Source organism: Ciconia boyciana, unplaced genomic scaffold (assembly GCF_034638445.1).
Source record: "Ciconia boyciana unplaced genomic scaffold, ASM3463844v1 HiC_scaffold_37, whole genome shotgun sequence".
NCBI classification, from domain to species: domain Eukaryota; kingdom Metazoa; phylum Chordata; class Aves; order Ciconiiformes; family Ciconiidae; genus Ciconia; species Ciconia boyciana.
In genome coordinates, this window is record NW_027328405.1 from 520,789 (window position 1) to 540,779 (window position 19,991).

Here is a 19,991-nt window from a genome sequence, read left to right on the forward strand (position 1 = left end):
GGGGAGGACCGCTGCCACCCTGCCCTGCTTCTCCTTGGGATCCAGCAAGGGGGACGTCGCCACCTCCAAGAAGGGGTCGGCGTTCCCCAGCATGGCTGCTGCCACTCGGTCCTCGGGGCAGTCGCCCTCCACCCTTTCCTCTGAGAATTCGGGGGGCTGGTTGAGGAAGGTGGTGCTGTCGGGGACATTGGGGATGTTGGGGACTTCGGGTACAGTGTCCTTGTCCCCCAGCATCGCTGCCATTGCTCGCTCCTTGGTGCAGACGCCCTCTGCCCGGTACTCGGAAGAGGTCAGGGAGCTCGTTGAGGAGGGGGGTCGAGCAGGGGCTGTTGGGAACTTCGGGGACATCGGGGACAGTGTCCTTGCCATCCATGGTGTTGAGCCAGGCGAGGATGTCGGTGACGTCAATGGTGAATGACTGCTCATCCTGAAACTGCAGGTTGTCCCCTGCCAGCTCAGGAAATGCCTCGGCGAAGGCATCTGGCCCCAGGTCGGGCAGGTTCAGGGTCTTCTCTGGGGCCTCCGTGACGGACACCCCTGCTGAAAAAGCAATCAAAACCAGCCCAACCGCGGGGTGCTGCAAGCTTTCCTGGGCACGGGATGCCAGCCTGCGGGGTCTGCCAACTCCCAAACCTCACCTTTGGGTTTTGTCTTCATTCTGCTGCGTGGCGGATTCAGAGCAGCTTGGTGGGGGCTGGCATCGGGGATGCTGTCCGTGATGACCATGTCATTGTCAGGCGCCTCCAAGATCTTCTTGGTGCTGCCAGGCAGGGTGTGGAGCACAGGGAGGCCCTGCACCCCATGCTGAGCCATGGGGTACAGGGGCTCCCCGTGGACCATGGACCATGGCCCCAGCCCCATCAGCTGGTGGGGCACCAGCATCCCCATCACCCCGTGCTGTCCCCAGCCATAGGCAGGGGGACAGAGAGCAGCCACAGGGGTCAGCGGCAGCAGATGGGGGATCTGCAGCAGCTGCCCCAGGGCCCCCAGGGGCCCTGGCACCCCCTGCCAGACGCTGGCCTGCCCCAGCTGGTAGGCGATGGGGTGGAGCTGGGCAGGAGAGGGCAGCACGCAGGCAGTGACTTGTGGAGGCATGGCCGGAACGGTGAAGCTCGCAGTGGGCACCTGCAATGCCATCGGCATTCGGAGAGGGAAGCTCTCTGTTGGGGGAAGCGAAGAGGGCTGAGATATTGGTGGGCAGAGTGGCTGGGGGGTTTCCTGGAGGGCAGGAGCTCTAGGAACAGCGGGAGCCTTCTGCTGTACCTGCCATGGCGCTTGGTCAGTGTGGGGTTTGTTTGGGGCAAACAGCCTCCGTCCCCATGGCGATCATTCTGCCAGTACCTGGGTGCAGTATGCCATTGTGAGTGCGCCGTGACGCGCTCGACGCAGGACATTTGGTTGTTGGCCAGGAATCCCCTGGGCGGAACGCTGAGGCTGGGGCTCCTGAGTCGCCATAGCGAGCAGTCAGACCTGGGAGCGCTGCGTGCGAGAGAGGGAGCGGAGGCTGAGTGCTGTGGCCTTTGAGCGCTTCGGCCCACTCCACCTCAGCCTATGCAGCTTGCCCTGGCCCCATCGGTGGGCCCTTCCCCGTGCCGCTGCGAGCCGTAACCTGGCGCAGAGGCCGCGGCACCTTCTGCCACGGTAGACGCCATTTTGGAGCAGGCACCACCTGCCCCAACCATGTCGTGCGTCCACTACAAGTTCTCCTCGAAGCTGAACTATGATACGATCACCTTCAACGGCCTCCACATCTCCCTGTGCGACCTCAAGCGCCAGATCATGATCCGCGAGAAGCTGAAGGCGACCCACTGCGACCTGCAGATCACCAATGCCCAGACCAAAGAAGGTGCGTGGGGGCAGTGGGTGCGGAGCCTTGGGGTCCGACTGACTGGCGGCATCACAGACTGCACTGCAGCAGCCCTGACCTGCGGGAGCTGCACTCTGCTCTTTGTGGCTTGTCCCCACATAGCGTGAGTCAGTCTGGGGCCCATCCTGCCAGCGGGCGAGCAGAGTGGGAGGGCAAGCGGTGCCGGGGATTAAGCGGTGTGGGAAGCGATAATGTGATTCGGCCACGATGGGTAGCTGTGACTTGTGTTGGGGGCCTCACAGAGCTGTTCTTCTGTAGTTGATGTTCTGACAGCTGCCTTCAGGTCTGTGTTTTAGACGCGAGCTAGGCGTAGAAGAATACGTGGTTGATGTGCGATGTGTAGGGCTTACAAAAGTTTTGGTTTCCTGGAATTCTTCTAGGTAAAATGATAAGGAAATGTGGGAGGATATCTTATAATACCAAAGTTGCCAGATTTCTTTGAGATCTGGCGGAGAAAGCTGAAAGTGATGGAAATGGAACAGATGGCTAATTAGAAGAAAAAAAAGGGTTTGCTGACTTAATTTTGTCTTCAACTTGTTTGACTCCACTGCACTGGAAAACCGGTTTAGTGGCTGTTGCAGAAACTGCTCACTAGCAACATTTTGGATGAAGAGTGTATCTGGGAGTTATAATCTATGCAGACCCTTTAAAGCCATCTTGCACATGAGTATTCTCTGTATCTAAACTACACTTTGGAATTTCTTGTTAATATAACTCCTTTTCTACACCAAAGACATTGTCATTCAGGTGCTATTGAGCATCATTTCATCATTCGTTTCTAACCGTGGTGTTTTTTTTACTGCTACTACGTGTTAAACATATCAGGGCAGTACTGAAGTTTTATGGCAGAACATTTATGGTGACTATATGTAAGAAACGTTCTTAAAGAAGTCACAAATTCTTTTAAATCGAATAAATGGTGCTTGCTTCTCAGAGATGATAATGGTTTCGTATTACTTAGTATGATGTTTCAGTTTGGTAACCTGCCATCGTGATAAGTTTGAAAGTGATGAAAAACGTTGGGATGTGACTTTTCAGAAAGAAAGACTTGTAAAGTGTTTCCATTCCTTAAACATTAGATTTCTTTTTTTTTTTTCTTTTTCCCCCCCCTGTGGTTCTGTGACACTGTAACAACAGTCTTTTCTTTCCAATGTGTACTAGTGGTTTTTGTTCTCTTCCTGTTTGATGTATTGAAACTTAAACAGAATAATATGTATGCTGTGGTAACTGTAACTTCAGCCCTCGCATTTAAAGTGGTTGGACCTAAAGCTCGCTGTTTATCTACAGATATTGAAACTATTTTCAGGAGAATGTCCGTGAAGAGGCTTAAGAGCACAATGTTAGGGGTCTTAGGGATGACATTGGATTGCATGACATGCGCAGGTAGAGATACATTTCATCAGTCTTGAATTCTTCATGTAGTATTGAATACAGTTGTCAAGAGCTTTTGAAAAATGTCTAATTGGCTTTAAGGGCTTTGCTGCAGAAGGGTCTGTGAATTTGGTCTGCAGTTGCCAATGTACTTTCAGCTTCACAAATGCTAGCAGGCTGAATGGCCACCTGGCCGCCGTCACTCCTGTAACAGTTGGGTCTGTGTAAAACAGAGCCTTAAAAGCAGAATGCTGGATGGTAATAAACTGTGATGGAGCCCGATTATTATCACCCAAAGAAAAAATGTTTTGAAATAGGCCAAACACCTGAATTCTGTTATAGCAGGTGAGGAACAGAAAGCAAAGTTGTAGAGGAACAATTTATGCTCCTAAATATGTTACCCCATAAAGTGTTACTCTACTATACATGCTACCAGTTTTGCAAAGTGTGTGGCTTTGTTTTGATACGTGATCAGAATGCAGTGAAGAAAAAGCATCTGCTTGGCTCAGTTCTGTTAAATGTGGTGTTGCCTACAGGTGAAGTCAAAGGAGGAGTATCTTTCATACCTTAAAGAGCATCACTCTTGTTTAACAGTGACAAGATCCTCCTCTAGGTAGGTTGTGTTGCACCTTGACCTTTGTAAAATGAGGATAAAATTTTAAACTTGGTATATGAGTGACACAGATGCTTATTGAAGCTTTTGTAAGGCTGTTTTCCATGTGAAAATGCAAAAATCCCACAGTGGTTTTCAGAGCAAAGCTAGAGAATACATGTCAGTGTCAGATATATGTATGCCAAATTTTTGGTTGCTATGCATAGCCGTGAATTTCAGTTTTTATTAATCAGATATAGATGCTTCAACTCACCTTCAGAAGAGAAAGGGAAAAACTCAACCCGGATATTCTGCCTAAATGGGATGTTTGGAATTCTTACATGCGGACATAAAGTATTGGTTTTTTATAACTTTGTCTGTGCAGGAGTCCTGACTGAATGTTGCAATAATCTTGGAAAGAACAAAGTGAACCTTGAGTGAAGATGGCCTACTTGTTCAGATTTTTCTGAGGACTCTAACCTTTTGCAGTTCAGGAACTGTTACTTTTCATACTGGAAATCTAGTAGTAGCAGCAATGCTAATATAAGCAAAAAGTAAACAGGACTGTAAATATCAGTGGAAAAAAATGATATGATGGACTCCTTTGAAGATGCTGGGAAGGCAAAATGGATGGTTAGGACCTATTTTAAAGGGCAGGGGTGTGTGCGTCCTCTTCCGTGCTTGCTATAGAGGCACGTTCTATAAAGGCAGAATTCCCTCCAAAGTCTTATAGTCAAGAATGATGCCTTTCAACTTGCCTCCTTTGAATTTGACCTGAATTTCTTGACCTGTCTTTTAGAAGAGATGTTCTCACAATATTGTGGATGAGCTGCAAACTCCAGAACTCAGGGTTTTGAGTACTCTTTCCTGCCCTGTAACGTTCTGACACAAAACACTTGGAGAATGTGCTCTTCTGCTTCTCAGGCAAAATACAAAAAAAAAAGAAACAACCCAAAACCGCAATGGGACTCTGGTCTTAATCCAGTGGTTTGTGATCGGGGCCACAGAGAATAGGCTCTATGGCTCTGTTCAGCAGGTAGAAACAGCTGCTTTGGGCTTCTAGGACTGCAGCTGGCATGATCTCCCAGTTGTTTGTCTGGGCCTCAGTACTGTTTGAGCTCCTCCTCCATCACCAAGTCCCAGTGCAGGCCTTTCTTGACAGGTGGCTATGTAATGGTTAGATTTTCCTTTTGAGAAGTGCTCTAGGGGTTGGTTTTAGGATACGACTTCTGTAAAAGCTTCTGTTTTCATCATTAAGAGTCCTTTCTCCGACAGTTTGAAACTGCTCTGAAGTCCAGAGGAAGCTTGCTGTTCGGTTTCTTAGGGGCCAAGATCAGGAATTAGTTTCAGCGAAATGATTTCTCGGTTTTCTGAAGAAGCATTCTGTCATTTGGAAGTAGAAGTAAAATGTTCATTGTGTGGTTGAAATAATGTCTTCTGGTAGGTATGTTTTGGTCTAAGAGAGGTTCCTGCCCATACGAATAATATACTGAAAAAGGGAGCATCAATTGTGACATATTCCTATTTTGCCTGTGATCACTGAGCAAAACTGCCCTGACAGAGCTTGACTGGAGATAATACAGCAGCTTTGGTTTTCAGACCATCATTCTGATTCAGTTTGCAAGTTAAGGGCTTTTAGTATGTACAGCTGTAGGCAGATTACAGGGAATGGCTGCTGATAGTGCTTTAAAATATTTATTCACAGCCAGCTCGTGTAAGTACAATATACAAACCATTCTCATGGAGAGATCTTTGCGTTTTAAGCTGACTCAGTCCAAGTGTCTCAGGGAGTTGTGGTTTTTTTTTGTTTGGGCCTTACAGAAAAGGTCAGAAGGCTTTCCTCCTCTTCAGAAGACTAACATGGTGTAAGCCAAGGCAAAGCATGGATAGCTTCAGGCACACGCTGTTTTCGAAAGGCTCTTCAGGGCTGTCTTCCTAAGTAATTTTGTTTGAGTCTCTCTGCTCTGCAGAAAGTGCATCAAAAGAATCCACGTCCCTTGGGCTGATTCAAACTAGATGATGAGCTTAAGAGGGGAGATACCAGCTTAGTTGGAGCCAATACTGCCCTACTTGTGAAAGCAAGCTCAAAAAATCTCCAGAATCTCTGTGATCCAACGTCTAGCAGTGCCAGTTGTGTTTCCATGTCAATGTAAAGCACTGAGCAGCTGAGAAGTGTGGCTGTTGATGGATTAAGCTCCAGGAAATAGACAGAGATGGCAGGCTGTCTTCTGTGTTCTGTCAGTCTTCATGGGTGAATCGTTTTTAGTGAACAGCTATGAAAGCAAAGGTGCAGCAAAAGCAACTTAAGCTAGGTCAAGAAAGAACCTCATGCATTAGCAGACTCTCCTTTAGTGACCTGTGAGGCCATTTTGCTGTTGGCGTTCAAACTATTTTAACAACATGGAAAAGATGTTGCTGCTTGTGTTTGATTCTCAGACCTGAGGATTTCTTGAAATGTCCTGTTAGTGTGTTGAGACGATAAAGGCGCGGTGTTACCTAGACCATTTTGCTTTTTAATCTGAAAGGGATTCTGTGAAGTGCTATGTAATGACATATTAATATACACTCTTACGAACTGACTCATGTGTTTTTCTGTGTTTGTGTTGTTTTCAGAATACACAGATGATAATGCCCTGATTCCTAGGAACTCATCGGTAATTGTTAGAAGAATCCCTGCAGGAGGAGTTAAAGCTACCAGCAAAACATATGTTATGTGAGTATCCATAAAGCATGGTATTATTTGTTAGGGGTTCCAGTGTGTGAACTTTTTGGATGGGTATTAGTTTACAGAGGCATTCAGACTGTATCTTTCTCGTTAAAGCTGCTGTTAGTTTTTGTTGTCATGGGGTAGATTTTACTGTACCTGTCCCAAAGGAGAGTTACATTTTTAGGCCTGCTGGGGCATGGGGTTCAAACTCCAACAATGGTAACTTTGAAGAGGAGTCTGTTGGGTTTGTTCTTGTGGCTGATTTTTCTGAGACCCAAGCTGTAGATCCTGTTTCCTCTCCGTGGAGAGATTCCTCATCATATGTGTTTGCTTTTAGTGCTTTTATAGTACAGACAGATAGGCATTGTAGTGTAAACTGAGAATTGTTCCCATCTCAGAAGAGTCTGATTCTCGGTGTTGCATTTGCGGTAGGCGGGGCGGGATATGGCAGGTATTCTTACGCCCCAAATCTTTGGGGCGTACTAGGGGTTTTGTGCCTACTAGCTATTGAGGAAAGACCAAGGGTTGCCAGCTGGGGAACCATGCAAACAAGAAGTTGCATTCCTAAGTGATTCCTACTAGTTTCCTAAAGACAATGCCTGTTTCCAGCAAGAGAAGAAGAACGCTATCCTAAAGCATGTTGCCTTTTGTGCGAGTACGATGAAGGAGTAGTTAATCCTTTCCAAACTTGAACCTCAGGAAGCAGTTTAGCACGTTACCAAATGTTAGGAGTTCTCTTTCCAGGTCGTTTTTTTACCCTAAGCTGATATGCGTGCTCCAGGATTTAATTCTATATTCCTAAGCTGTTTGGAGGACAGAGAATCGGGTGTATTGATTAAAATTACAGCTATTCAAATGCCATCCTGACTCGAGGATTATTGCTGTCATTTCTGTATTCCTACAGTCCAGTTCTCTATCAGCTGCATTAGCATTGTTTGAATGGTCATGTTTTCCAGGCTTCTTCAAGATATGCCTCTCCACCACAATGAGTAGATATTATTAGCTTGTGGTTTTGCCATGCCTTTCTGATGTTGCTTCTCAGTAAAGAAAGTAGACTGATGAGTTACAGTGTGCCTTGAACAAACAGTACAGCAGCATCCTGGTACCCATGAAGCATTTGCAAGCAAAAAGCCCTGAATTTATGTGGCTCTGCATGTAAACTTTGGGCATCTGTCGTGGTTTAGCCCCAGCTGGCAACTAAGCACCACACAGCCGCTCTCTCACTCCCCCCCGGTGGGATGGGGGAGAGAATCGGAAGAGCAAAAGTAAGAAAACTCGTGGGTTGAGACAAGAACAGTTTAATAATTGGAACAAAATAATAATAATAATAATAATAATAATAATAATAATGAATTATAATGAGAAGGAATACAATGAGAGAGAAAGAGGAACAAAACCCAAGGGAGGGAAAGAAAAGGGAAAGGGAAAAAAAAAAATAATAAAATAAAATAATACAACCGCTCACCACCCGCCGACCGACGCCCAGCCAGTCCCCGAGCGGCGATCGCAACCCCCCGGCCAACTCCCCCAGTTTATATACTGGGCATGACATCATATGGTATGGAATAGCCCTTTGGTCAGTTTGGATCAACTATCCTGGATGTGCCCCCTCCCATTTCTTGGGCGCCTGGCAGAGCATGAGAAGCTGGGGAAAAAAAAAAAAAAAAAAAGGTCCTTGACCAATGTAAATACCGCTTAGCGACAGCCAAAACATCAGCGTGTTATCAATATCATTCTCATACTAAAATCCAAAGCACTGCACTATACCAGCTACTAGGAAGAAAATTAACTCTATCCCAGCCGAAACCAGGGCAGCATCTTACTGCAGTAGTCGTTGCAGTGCTTTCAGGCACTCCCTAGTAATTCTGGACGCCACAGCCTTGAGCTTATAAACATGGCTTTGTTTTGGGGGTTAATTTAGATACGTCTGCTTAGTGCTGTCCTGTCAATGCATCCTCCGTTTCCGGTTGGGTGGCCCCCTCTCCTAGTATGGTACTGCTGCCCTGAAAGGAGAGGAGAGATGCTGCTAGCATCAAAGACCAAATAAATCCCTGTCTGTGGGGATAAGGAAAGAATGGCACTGCTGTTCCAGCACTGCAAATGAAGCAGGCAGATTAGCTTTCCGTTCCTGCAGCTGGAAACATTGCAGAACCAGCTGGAGGAGTGGTGAATGTTTGGGCATGAGGGATGTATGCTGTAATGGTGGAGAGGCCTTCAAAAACGCGTTTCTTGCCTTGTAGTATGTCCTTCAAGGTACATGGATGAAGAAGGCATTGTGTGGTGATCTAAGGTATTTCCTTGTACTTGCTCACCTTCAGGAGGCAGGTGGCTGTAGTTGTGAGCCTGGTGGTGTTCTGGCAGTGGCAGGAAGCATGAGCCTTTCTGTTTGCACATCAATTCCACAGCAGCCTTTGAATTGCCTCTGCTCATGGGACACTTTGGATGATGTCACTTTGTAACATCAAATGTTACAAAAGTGATGTAACCCTTTGGATGATAGTTTGTTAACACTATCAATGGTTGCATGTCTGATTGGTGATGAGTAGCATGCAGACACAGATCAATGAGTATGTGGAATCTCAGCAAGTTTTCCAATGTAATAAGTATTTCCTACGATATTGTAGCATTTTCAAGATTATCTTAAAGCAGATTTGGGCAATTAAGACCTTTTTTTTCCCCCCAAATCCTAGGAACTGCTTTCAGGTGATTTCTGTGCCTATTTTTAGTCAATATAGCATATGTAACACATGTAGCACATTTTGGCATTGTCATGGCTAAATATGGTAGATATCTGAACAGAGTGCTTGGGCTTCCACAGAGAAACACTGTTGTAAAGACGATGCTGCTGACATTTTTGTTATTTCTTTGTCAGATGGCTGATTTTTTGCATTTCAGTAAACTTGCACTTCAAAGTATCTAGAGCCTCCCTGTTCTTTCGTAGAAACTGTAGTACTCTATCCGGCACCTACTTGTAATGCTAGGGATATACGGATTGGCTAAAGTTACCTTTGTACTTTCATGGTTGATTATTTAAGACCACAAAACTGTAGTAGAGACTGCATACTATTGATACTTACTCGCAGAGACAAAATATCCGAGGACTTCCTCTTGCACTGTTGTGTTCTGTATCTGTCAGTCTTGGAGTAATTTGTGACAAAGTAGAAATGTGATTGTGGGGTTTTTCTTTAGTTGCACTGCATGTACCAAGAGGGAACAGTTTATGTATACGTATAAATTTCCACATTCACTAGAGTATCAGAACAGAATGTTTTGATGTTCAGGTTTTAGAATCTGTTTTCACTGCTTTATGTTGGGTACAAGTGCCTTAGTTTAGAGTTCTGATCACCTTTCTTTCTTCTTCTAGAAGTCGAAGTGAGCCAGTGAGAGCAACATCAAAAGCAGTACGTAAAAACACAATCTCAGTCTTTTTTTCTACACGCTGCCCTTAATTCTAAACAATGGAGCCTTGTATTAATTTTCCACACATTACCTTAGTAGATATTTTCCAGTAAAAGATAGTCTATGTTCTAAATAGAGTGCATTTGATTCAGCATAGTAAAAACTGAGTAATGCCCTCATTTGCAGAGTTCTCCTGTGAATATTGGTATTTGTGCCTAGTAATGCATTGTATTTCATACGGAATACGCTAGAATATTTCCTGACTGACTTTGTGTGGTACAGAAAATGTATGATGGTTTTTGGATCATGCAGGTTGAAGGTTTGCACAACTGAACATGGTGCCATGTTCTACATCTGCCTGTCCATAGCTAGTACTGTATAGTCCATAGCTAGTCTGTATAGCTTGTTGTGTGCTTCTTGTTTCTTGCCATAAAAATGGTTTGGAGTGTATTTTTTGCATTTTCACATTGTATCACTTAGCTTTTGTGTTTGAATATGAATATGTGTTTAATATGAATATGTGTTTAACGTGAACGTGTGTTTAATTTATTGCGAACAGACTGATGAGTCTTCTGCACCTATTTCTCTGGCCCAGCTTATTAAGGTATATCTATATTCTCGTCAAGTGCTTAAAGAAAAAAAGTGTTTGGTTTGTATTTTTAAAACTTATACTGTGATCCATAGCTGGATAATTCTTGTAATGTGAACAAAACTTTAATTTGATTTTTAAGAATTTAAAGTATTTCTTTTCAGTTTGAAATGTCTGTATATTTTGATACTGTCCTGTAACGAGGAGTTGCCAGGTTGGGAAGATAGAAGGGGAGCACCTTATCAGCCTCAACGTCATGTTGTGGTATTACTCATCTTCCAGACACAAAGAAGCAGCACTTCAGAAGCTCTTTACTGTTTTTTATACGTTTTGTTAATGTTGCACTGGAAACTAACACATTTTTCAGAGAAGAATTTAATTGGCTGTAAGTGATGGACATTTCAGGCAGGGTTTGCAACAGCCGAATTAGAGGTGTTTCTGGAACGTGGACACTAGCATGGTCATTTCTGCATTTCTAGTTATTACAGTTATAGATCCAATCTTTGGATGCTGCACAGTTTCATAAATTGTAGTATATCTTCTCCTTCAAACAGTCTGGAGCTTAAAAATCTGGATAATGTATTTTTTACTACGCATAGCTTCAGTCCACTTGGACGAAAATGGGGTTGGTGACACAAGCCTTTATGTGAGGTACAAACAGAGCCGAAGGTTCTGCGTGCCCCAGAATGCTCTTTTCAAGGAGGTGAACAGGCACATAAACACCATGTAATGGCGTAAGGACTCCCCAGAACATCTCCAGGACAGCTGTATTTTATAGAAGCAGCTGTTTTCATGCAACCTCAGCTAGCGCTGTGCTCTTTACAGGACTGGGTGAGTGGGGTTGTCTTTGGCTGTGTGGGCTTAAACGCGTTTCTAATGCATGTGTCAAACAATTCCCTGTTAAACAGACTGCCAATCTGGCTGAAGCCAATGCTCCCGAAGAAGACAAAGTAAAAGCTGTGATGATACAGTCTTGCCACCAGTATGATCCCATCAAGTAAGTGTGGATAATGTCAAATCTGTTCTTTGAAGATTCTGGAAAAAATCCTGGAGGTGTTGGTTTTAACAAGAGAGACACATGCATGCCTTTCTCTTCTTTTCCCAAAAAAACTTTTAGTTATGTGAAGAAACCCTTGGGTCCACCTCCACCATCATACACTTGCTTCCGTTGTGGAAAACCTGGCCACTATATAAAGAACTGCCCAACACATGGGGTAAGACTGTGGGGGACTTCTGGTGGTAGTTTGTTTTTAAGAGTTTCCCTTGGCAGTTAGGTAACAAATGCGTGAACACTGCTATTACGACTCGATTCTCTTGGGGTGAAATAGAGAGGCTAGATGGCAATGTTGCAAAGCCCTTCAAAATTCAAGGGAAACCTGGAATTAGAAATGAAACATTTTCTTTTTTCTAGGTCATTGACGTTGAATATGTCCATAGACCTTTCTCTGTCAACTTTGATGCTTATTTTTATATATTTCACTATTACTGGAAAGTTTTCTGGTTTTTGACTCTTTCTGATGACAGTTCACAGTTTTTAGTATTCCGTATAAACCCATGGTGTTTCTGTTGACGCCATCTATTGAATATTTGCCTGTTTTAACTTCACCAGTCTCGGGCTGAGCATTCATGCCATTTGACCTAAGTCACTGAATGTATATGCATGAGGTACGAATTCAGCCTTCGTATGGAGAGGGTGAATATAAGTTTCCCCAGTGAGTGATTCAGAGCACCGAATGAAGCTCTCGCTCGGAATTGCGCTTTGGAGGAGGAGCGGGTTTGTGTCTCTTGTCTGAGTGGGTGGTGAGCTAAGGGATATTTCACCCTTAGGGAACCTGAAGTGAAGCCAAAGCATGTGAATGAGTTCAAAACACTGCTCAAGCCTTTGGGACATCCTGGCTATATTCCTTTAGGAAAATAAGTATTTCAGTTGAGCAAGGCTGATGCTAGGTAAAAGGAGAGCCCTGAAGGCTTTTGCTGCTTAAAATAATCATTGCAATGTCATTTGAAGTGTGGGTCTTAAGATGAGCTATGTCTGCATTTCTTTTCTTAACAGGACAAAAATGTTGAGCCTGTTCCCCGAATTAAAAAGAGCACAGGAATTCCCAGGAGCTTCATGATGGAGGTGAAAGACCCCACTACAAAGGGTGCCATGCTGACAAGCACTGGGAAATATGCAATACCAACTATTAGTGCGTAAGTATGGAATTAAGTGGACTGACCAAAAAGTGAACGAGAGAAACCACGCGTGAATGTCTGAGGGGCAATGCAACCAAGTTGGCCAGCATCTGTAGTTACGGGGGAGGAAGCATTGTCATTGTCTCTTAACCATAAAATCAGTGATGCTTTCTCATATTACAATAGGGTGGTCCTACTGTTCACGGCCCTGGACCTGGGTTAAACTGGTGGTATGCTAAGAATCTGTATTTCTGCACAACATTTCAGTAGTGTTTACAGTGGAGTCGTTCTCTTTGAAAGCTCCTTTAGATTCTGGTTTATGTTTCAAAGGCTTCTTGCAACATTTGTCAACTAGCAGTTGGACTGAGATTTTTTCCCCCTCTGACTTTTATCAAGTAGTTGCTATAACCTAAGAAAATACTCCTGTGTGCTGACGAGAGCGACTGCTTTAAAATGCACTTGGTAGCACCTCTGTTTTTCTGTCATGGATCTCCTTTTGTAGAAGCTGTAACATCGACTTCTTCCATTTGTAAAATGTCCTTCCTCAGAGACTAACTTTATCCTGAGCCTGCAATTTACATTTAACCTCTGGCAAAGGAGAGGGGGGATCCTTCTCACCTGATTTGTAGCTGTCAAACAATTGTTTTTCTAGTCTGAGCTAATTTCTTAGTTGATCCAATGAATGGGAGAGTTCTGCAGAAGGAAAATTGTGTTGTGGCTATAGAAAAGTAGTTTAAACTAAATGCCTACATTGTAGAAGGCTGATGTGGAGGGAGGAGAACTGCAGCTGTTCTCTTCCTTTGATAGAATCCAAAGCTTGGAAGAGTTTTCCTTTACCCACGTTGAAGTTTTTCCTTTTTCCTTCCCCACCCCCCTCCAGGGAAGCTTATGCCAGAGGAAAGAAGGAGAAGCGTCCCTTTTTACCAGAGGAGCCATCCTCCTCCTCCTCAGATGACCCTATTCCAGAAGAGTTGTTATGTCTGCTTTGTAAAGAGTTAATGAGTGATGCAGCTGTTATTTCCTGCTGTGGAAACAGTTATTGTGATGACTGTAAGTGTTACTCCCAGGTTTGTTAATTCAAAACATCACAGCTGATCTTCTGAAAGCAGAAAGAGGAGATAATGGCATGACTTTGTTACCAGCTCTATTTAATACTTAAGTATACCCTGAACAGGAAAGAACTCTTCTCATAGAAAGGGAAAACAAACAAACAAAAAAAAGCAGAAAGCTTAGTACCTAGTGAAAGCCTCTTTACATGCAGAAGGACGAGTATAAGAAGAGCGCATAATTGTGCAGGTGATGACAGTATTAGATATCGAATGCATTTAGTTTGTCCACAACCTTTCTCTCCTAAAAAACTGCATGGCCAACTCTGGTGACTTCCTGTGGTCTGCAACAAACGCAGAGTTAGGCATTTAATCCACATTCTTCTCCACGGGAGAGCTGGTTCAAACCTTCAGAACTCAAACCTACTCATGGTTTTTTGAGACGTGTTTTATTCATTAACCTGGAGGTTGGTGACTTCTCACTGTACTAGATAGTGGAAAGAAGACTAGTCGAAACATCGAGACACAGCCTACTCTACATCTTCAAATGTTGCAATAGTGCAATGTCAAGACTGTCTCGTTATTTGCTGCATACTAAAATTTTTTACACTATTGAACACGTATAGCTTCATGCTTTCCCTTCAAGACCATATTCACCCATTACCCATATATGTGTTTTTAGAATTGATTAGAACCCCCAAAATTTCCTCTGTTTGGCTAAAAACTGTTTGGATGATTCTAAACATACACAGGTATTAGAACACCATTACTGGCATCTGAGGAACACACATGCCCAACGTGTCATCAGACTGATGTTTCTCCTGATGCTTTAATTGCCAACAAGGCCCTACGCAAGGTAAGGTGATGACTTTTACATCAACTGTTTGTAAGAAAAGTCTATTTGTAAAAAGCTGAAAGGGAAGAAAAGACTAATTTACACCTCCTTAAGCAAGGCGAAGTTGAAGAAGGCTAAATGTACCTTTCAAGTACATTACCTGTTGTTCCAGGAGCTTACAGCTCTTTAGAGACAATCTGGCACATTCAGGTCACACTTTTGTTTAACATGCTTGCCTCACTTTCAATTTCGGTGTTAACACTGAGGTACTTTAAATGCAGATACTCTGAGTTACCAGTCCTTGATATCGGTGTTAAATGTGATGTGTTCATAGATCTGTATGTTGATTTATTTGAGGCTTGATAGCATTTCCAGGAGTACACAAGTCATTTTACTCTGTGGAGGCTTTTGTTCATCTATCTACTGAAGTTTCATATTGCCTTTTTGTAAATGTTTTTCTGCCTCTAGGCTGTGAACAACTTCAGAAATGGAACTGGCTACACCAAAAGGCTGCGCAAGCAGCTTCAGCAGCAACAGCAGCAGCTGCCACCGCCACCACCTCCACCACCAGTCATGACTTTTGTCCCTCCTGCTGCTCTGGTGACTGCCGCTGAACACTTGAAGTCTTCCCATGGGTCAATCAGCGGTGTGTTGGAAGAGAAGGTAAGTTTTATTTCAACATCCGCAGTGATTCGTGTATCTTAGTAGAGCTGATTTTCCAACTCCTTGCATTTATTCACATGGGCTGTCAGGTTCCTCTACTAAGACATCCGGCATTTGCACGTCTTCTGGGCCCCCAAGGACAATCAATATCCACAACTGGTAAGTAACTATAACTGTAGAATTTCTTTTAAAAAAATGACCTTCAGATTAACTGAATGGGATTTTTTTCTTTTTCCTCTCCCCACTCCAAAAGGGCATCCAAGGGGAGGCAGTACAATTCGCTCAGCTGGTGGCAGACCAGGCTGGGAACTGTAAGTATGGCACAGAAATTCAATATATTACTACTTGTAACCTGTTAAACGAGGCCATAACACATAACTCACGCAACAGCTGGTTTCTAATGAAATAAGTATGCCCATAGAGTTGCAGAGCATACAAGTGGTAATTAATTTTAAAAACATAGGCAGCGTACGTGGAAGAAGTTAGCAGAAGTTCGAGGGAAGTGTAATTAATATCTGTGCAGTCCTTTGAAGATCAGCAGTGTGAAGTATGAAGCGTCTCAAGGAGTGGCAGAGACGCGGTGGGCACTTGGCACATGGGAGGTGGGAGTCTCTTAAGCAGGGGCAGCCTCCACCCAGAGTCGCAAAGCTGAGTATAAGGAGAGAAGACTGAGGGAACTGTTGGGGGGGAGGATGTGGAAGGCAAGTCTGAGGATCAAGAAATGAGTGTCATCTCAAATGAACAGAAAGCAGGGAGAAAAATGCTGAAGTTGGCAACAAGGAGTGCTCGCCACCATGCTCCCGCTTCCTTCGCTTTCCTCTTGAAAATCAGGGCAGAGCGTAACAAACAGTGACACGTGTTTTGGGGTTTCTTTAGAAGTTCAAATCGAGGACGCCCACGCAGTGAACGTACCCAAAGGCCTCAGGCCCCAACACTACCAATGTCCACATCAGCCTTTGTGCCTGTGCCTCCACCTCCCTTGTCTCCTCCACCACCCCATGCACTTCCTCTTCCTCTGGGGGTACCAGCACCACAGTTCCCTCCTCAGTTTGCACCTGGTCAGCCTCCATCTGCTGGGTACACTGTCCCCCCTCCAGGATATCCCCCAGCTCCTGCACACACGTCATCACCTTGGGTACCAACAGCAGTACCCACAGCTCATTCAAATACCATCCCAACAACACACGCACCCCCTTCACAGATTCACAGAATCATAGAATCATTTAGCTTGGAAAAGACCTTTAAGATCGTTGAGTCCAATTGTAAACCTAAGACTGCCAAGTCCGCTACTAAACCATGTCCCTAAGCACCACGTCTACGTGTCTTTTAAATACCTCCAGGGATGGTGACTCAACCGCTTCCCTGGCAGCCTGTTCCAGGGCTTGATCACCCTTTTGGTGAAGAAATTTTTCCTAATACCCAATCTAAACCTCCGCTGGCGCAACTTGAGGCCATTGCCTCTTGTTGTATCACTTGTTACTTGGGAGAAGAGTCTGACACCCACCTTACTACAACCTCCGTTCAGGGCGTTGTAGAGAGCAATGAGGTCTCCCCTCAGCCTCCTTTTCTCCAGGCTAAACAACCCCAGTTCCCTCAGCTGCTCCTCACAGGACTTGTGCTCCAGACCCTTCACCAGCTTCGTTGCTCTTCTTTGGACGCGCTCCAGCCCCTCAATGTCTTTCTTGAAGTGAGGGGCCCAACACTGAACACAGGATTCGAGTTGCAGCCTCACAAGTGCCGAGTACAGGGGGACAATCACTTCCCTAGTTCTGCTGCCCACCCTATTTCTGACACAAGCCAGGATGCCATTGGCCTCCCTTATGTAGGGAGGAGTTTTACGGAGAACAACGGAGACTTGAAGAGGAGTAAGTATTTGGCTCAATGAAGTTGTGTTGTTTTTCATTTTTGTCTTTCGATAGCGTATCGGACTGCAGTTACACGGAAGTGCAGAAAGAAAGAAAGAGAAAGAAAGAAAAGAGAAAGTCCAAACCTGATGAGTTTACGCCTGATTTTGCTAAGGAAATGATGGGGTATAAAAGGATTAAAAAGGAGCATAGGCGTTCATTTTACAGGTAACTGCTTTACATGTCTGTAATGGAGAAGCAGATTGTCCAGAAGAATCAGGAGGAGTTCCTCCGCTCCACCTCTCTAACCAAGAGTCGTAACCTTCGTTCTAGGTCCAGGTCACCCCCAGAGAGAAGATACCATGCCCGGTCAAGGTCTCCAGTATTTAGAGAGCAGTCTCCCACTAAACGGACTCTACCTCAAGGGGAAGGAGGAAAGGAGTATTTTAATTAGGTGGTTTAGTTAGGACTAATTAAAGTAAAGGAAAGACAAAGCAAAACCATTCCCTCCTTGCTTGCTCTGACTGTCCCTGACTGGGGCTGTGGGTAGCCATAGGGAGGGTGGAAGCCTTGCGTCTCTCTTTACAAGTCCTCTCTCTCTCTCACTGTAGAAGCACTGCAGCTTCAGGTGCTCCTAGTGTTGGAGACACAATTAGCTTTATTCTTACAGCTACCTCAGGTCTTGGTCTAAAGTGTCGGCCTTTTGTTTTGGTTGGTTTGTTTTTTTAATACACATATTTCTGTATGTATTTCAAAGCAGAACCTGGATCTTAGTGCGGTAGGAATAAAGCACTGGGAAGCTTTCCAGTTCTTGTTGAACAGTACAGCAGCAAAATTAAAATTAGTGAAGGTTTGTTTCAAAAGGATGCATGAAAGCTTTTGTTCTGCATATTTCTTTATTGTCTTGCTCGTAGAGCTGTCGTTCTACGCTTCCAAAGTTGTGCTGCTGTCCTCCTGTTACTACAGCCAAAGCAAGACAGTGGACCCTTTTTGCTTTAGTATTGGTGTTTCAGTAACTGCAAGGATCTCTAGTTGGTATTTGTCCTTGGATGCTGCAGAAGTGCAGAGAGTCATGCCCATTGTTTTAGCGCCGTCAAGCACAGCTGTGATCCTTCCTGGCTGAATTTTTCGTGTAGCCAAGCTGTGGGGTTTTAGGAAACCACTGTAATGTACACGTAGCACTCCGACAGTGAGATTAGCCTTTTCCTCTTTTCTTTCCCCTTTCCCACTTGCTTTGTGTCGGTTTCTGTTTAGTCTTCTGTTTGCAGTGGGAGTTAATACATTGACGGTCGATGATGGGGTTTGGGGTTTGGTTTTTGTTTTTTTGGGTTTTTTTCCGGTTCTTCTGCAGTATTATCTCTAGGGTTGTACACAAGTTTCGTGGAGCTGTTGTTTCTACTTCACCAATTGGAGGGACTGGCAGGAAATACAAAAATACAAGAACTAATTAGCAGTTTATGACCTGTTCTGTTTCAGTTACTGGTCTATCCTGGACTATTTAATGCTAGACGCCAACAGAGAGCTTTCCCAATTTCCTATTTGCTTCTGAAAAACCACCAAACGGTTGTGGTTGTGCCTGCCATGAGAGAACACAGGCCTGTTTTTCCACGTGTAGAAAAGAGTGGCATATGGAGCATGAAGCTTCAAAATCCTTGATGAGAGTTCCTTTTTACCAGAACTAGGTACAAAATGTTCTGAAAAGAAGGAAAGGTGAATCTTCTGGTAAAACTTGCCATGGAAAGAAGCTCTCTTTGTCCAGGTCTGGGTGTTCCTCTCCAAAGGCACATTTTCAAGAACTTTTTAGTTAGTGATACAGTAATGCTGTATGTGCTTTCCTAAACGCAGAGAGAAGGAATGACTAACTGGAGTGAGGCATCACCTTCTGCACGTAGATATATTTCCCCAGAGGCTGCTAACGCTGCTCCCCTGAATTCTTCCACTACGTTAGGCAATAAAGGACAAGAGCTTTTTCCAAGGAAGGGTTTGAATCTCTCTTCTGATCAATTTAGTGACCTCTTGAGGAGAGCTGTTTGGATAGTATGGCCTGTGGTCTAATACAATACAGGAAAGGAGTTTTCTCAGCTTTTGGAGGCTCATCTGTCACGGTAAACACCTTTATTTCAACAATTGGAGAGGTTCATTTTTTTCTACACAAAGTGGTGGGTTCCTTTTATGGCTGGAGTTTTGGATTGGTGTTTTTATTTGGTTTTTGTGGGGTATGGCGAGTTTGGCATTTTTAAGCTTATTGAGAGGAGGGGCAGAGTTCCTGTTTCGGGGCTGCTATGCCTGCGCTTTGTTTTGACAGGCAACTACTGTGTTCATAAAAGCACAGCCATGTGCATTTGTAAATGATGAGGCATTAACTGATTAATTTACAAATGACATGGAAAATATGTTTCCTGTAGTGATGCTGCCTTCTGAAATCAACTGAAATACTTTTTTCAATCCTTTCTAGCTGAAAATGGACAGCTTCCTTAGCCCTTGGACTTTTAAGCAGTTGTGAGCATTTGACAAGGGTCCCTCTCGGAGATATTCTGCAGCAATAAATTGATCTCAGGCGGGTCTGGCACCTTAGTTCAGGAAAGCCAACTATGCTAAAGGACAGCACTGAAAAATATGCCGAAGCCCTATGGAAACTGATGCGGCGTGATGATGGCTAAGCGCTAGAATAAGGCTGGCGGGCTGTACTGCTCTAATAGAAAAAGGCTCCAGCTGATCTCAGTGCTGTTTCCATGATCCTTTAAGTGCCTTTTATGTCACCTGGAAACCCACTGCGAGATTGATTTTCAGAACACCCTAAATGCACGGAACAATAACAGTATCTCTCACTATCGCCATGGTCAAGTTACTTGCAATCTCACATCCAGACCCCCTCAACTCCCAAATGTCCCCATATACAATTC

The 19,991-nt window shown here is 44.4% G+C and overlaps 2 protein-coding genes across 2 annotated transcripts; both read left to right on the forward strand.

Moving 5' to 3' along the window:
* The first annotated feature begins 1,680 nt into the window (after positions 1–1,680).
* Positions 1,681–9,986, forward strand: LOC140645723 (E3 ubiquitin-protein ligase RBBP6-like). Its single transcript, XM_072849187.1, has 3 exons — positions 1,681–1,846; positions 6,444–6,543; positions 9,902–9,986. The coding sequence occupies exons 1-3, from the start codon at positions 1,681–1,683 to the stop codon at positions 9,984–9,986; spliced, it is 351 nt and encodes a 116-aa protein (XP_072705288.1).
* Positions 9,987–10,279: 293 nt separating this feature from the next.
* LOC140645724 (E3 ubiquitin-protein ligase RBBP6-like) lies at positions 10,280–17,320 on the forward strand. The gene is made up of 12 exons (XM_072849188.1): positions 10,280–10,312; positions 10,496–10,540; positions 11,434–11,522; positions 11,643–11,739; positions 12,579–12,718; positions 13,581–13,750; positions 14,499–14,602; positions 15,050–15,244; positions 15,498–15,559; positions 16,121–16,432; positions 17,056–17,109; positions 17,209–17,320. The coding sequence occupies exons 1-12, from the start codon at positions 10,280–10,282 to the stop codon at positions 17,318–17,320; spliced, it is 1,413 nt and encodes a 470-aa protein (XP_072705289.1).
* The last annotated feature ends 2,671 nt before the right edge of the window (positions 17,321–19,991 follow it).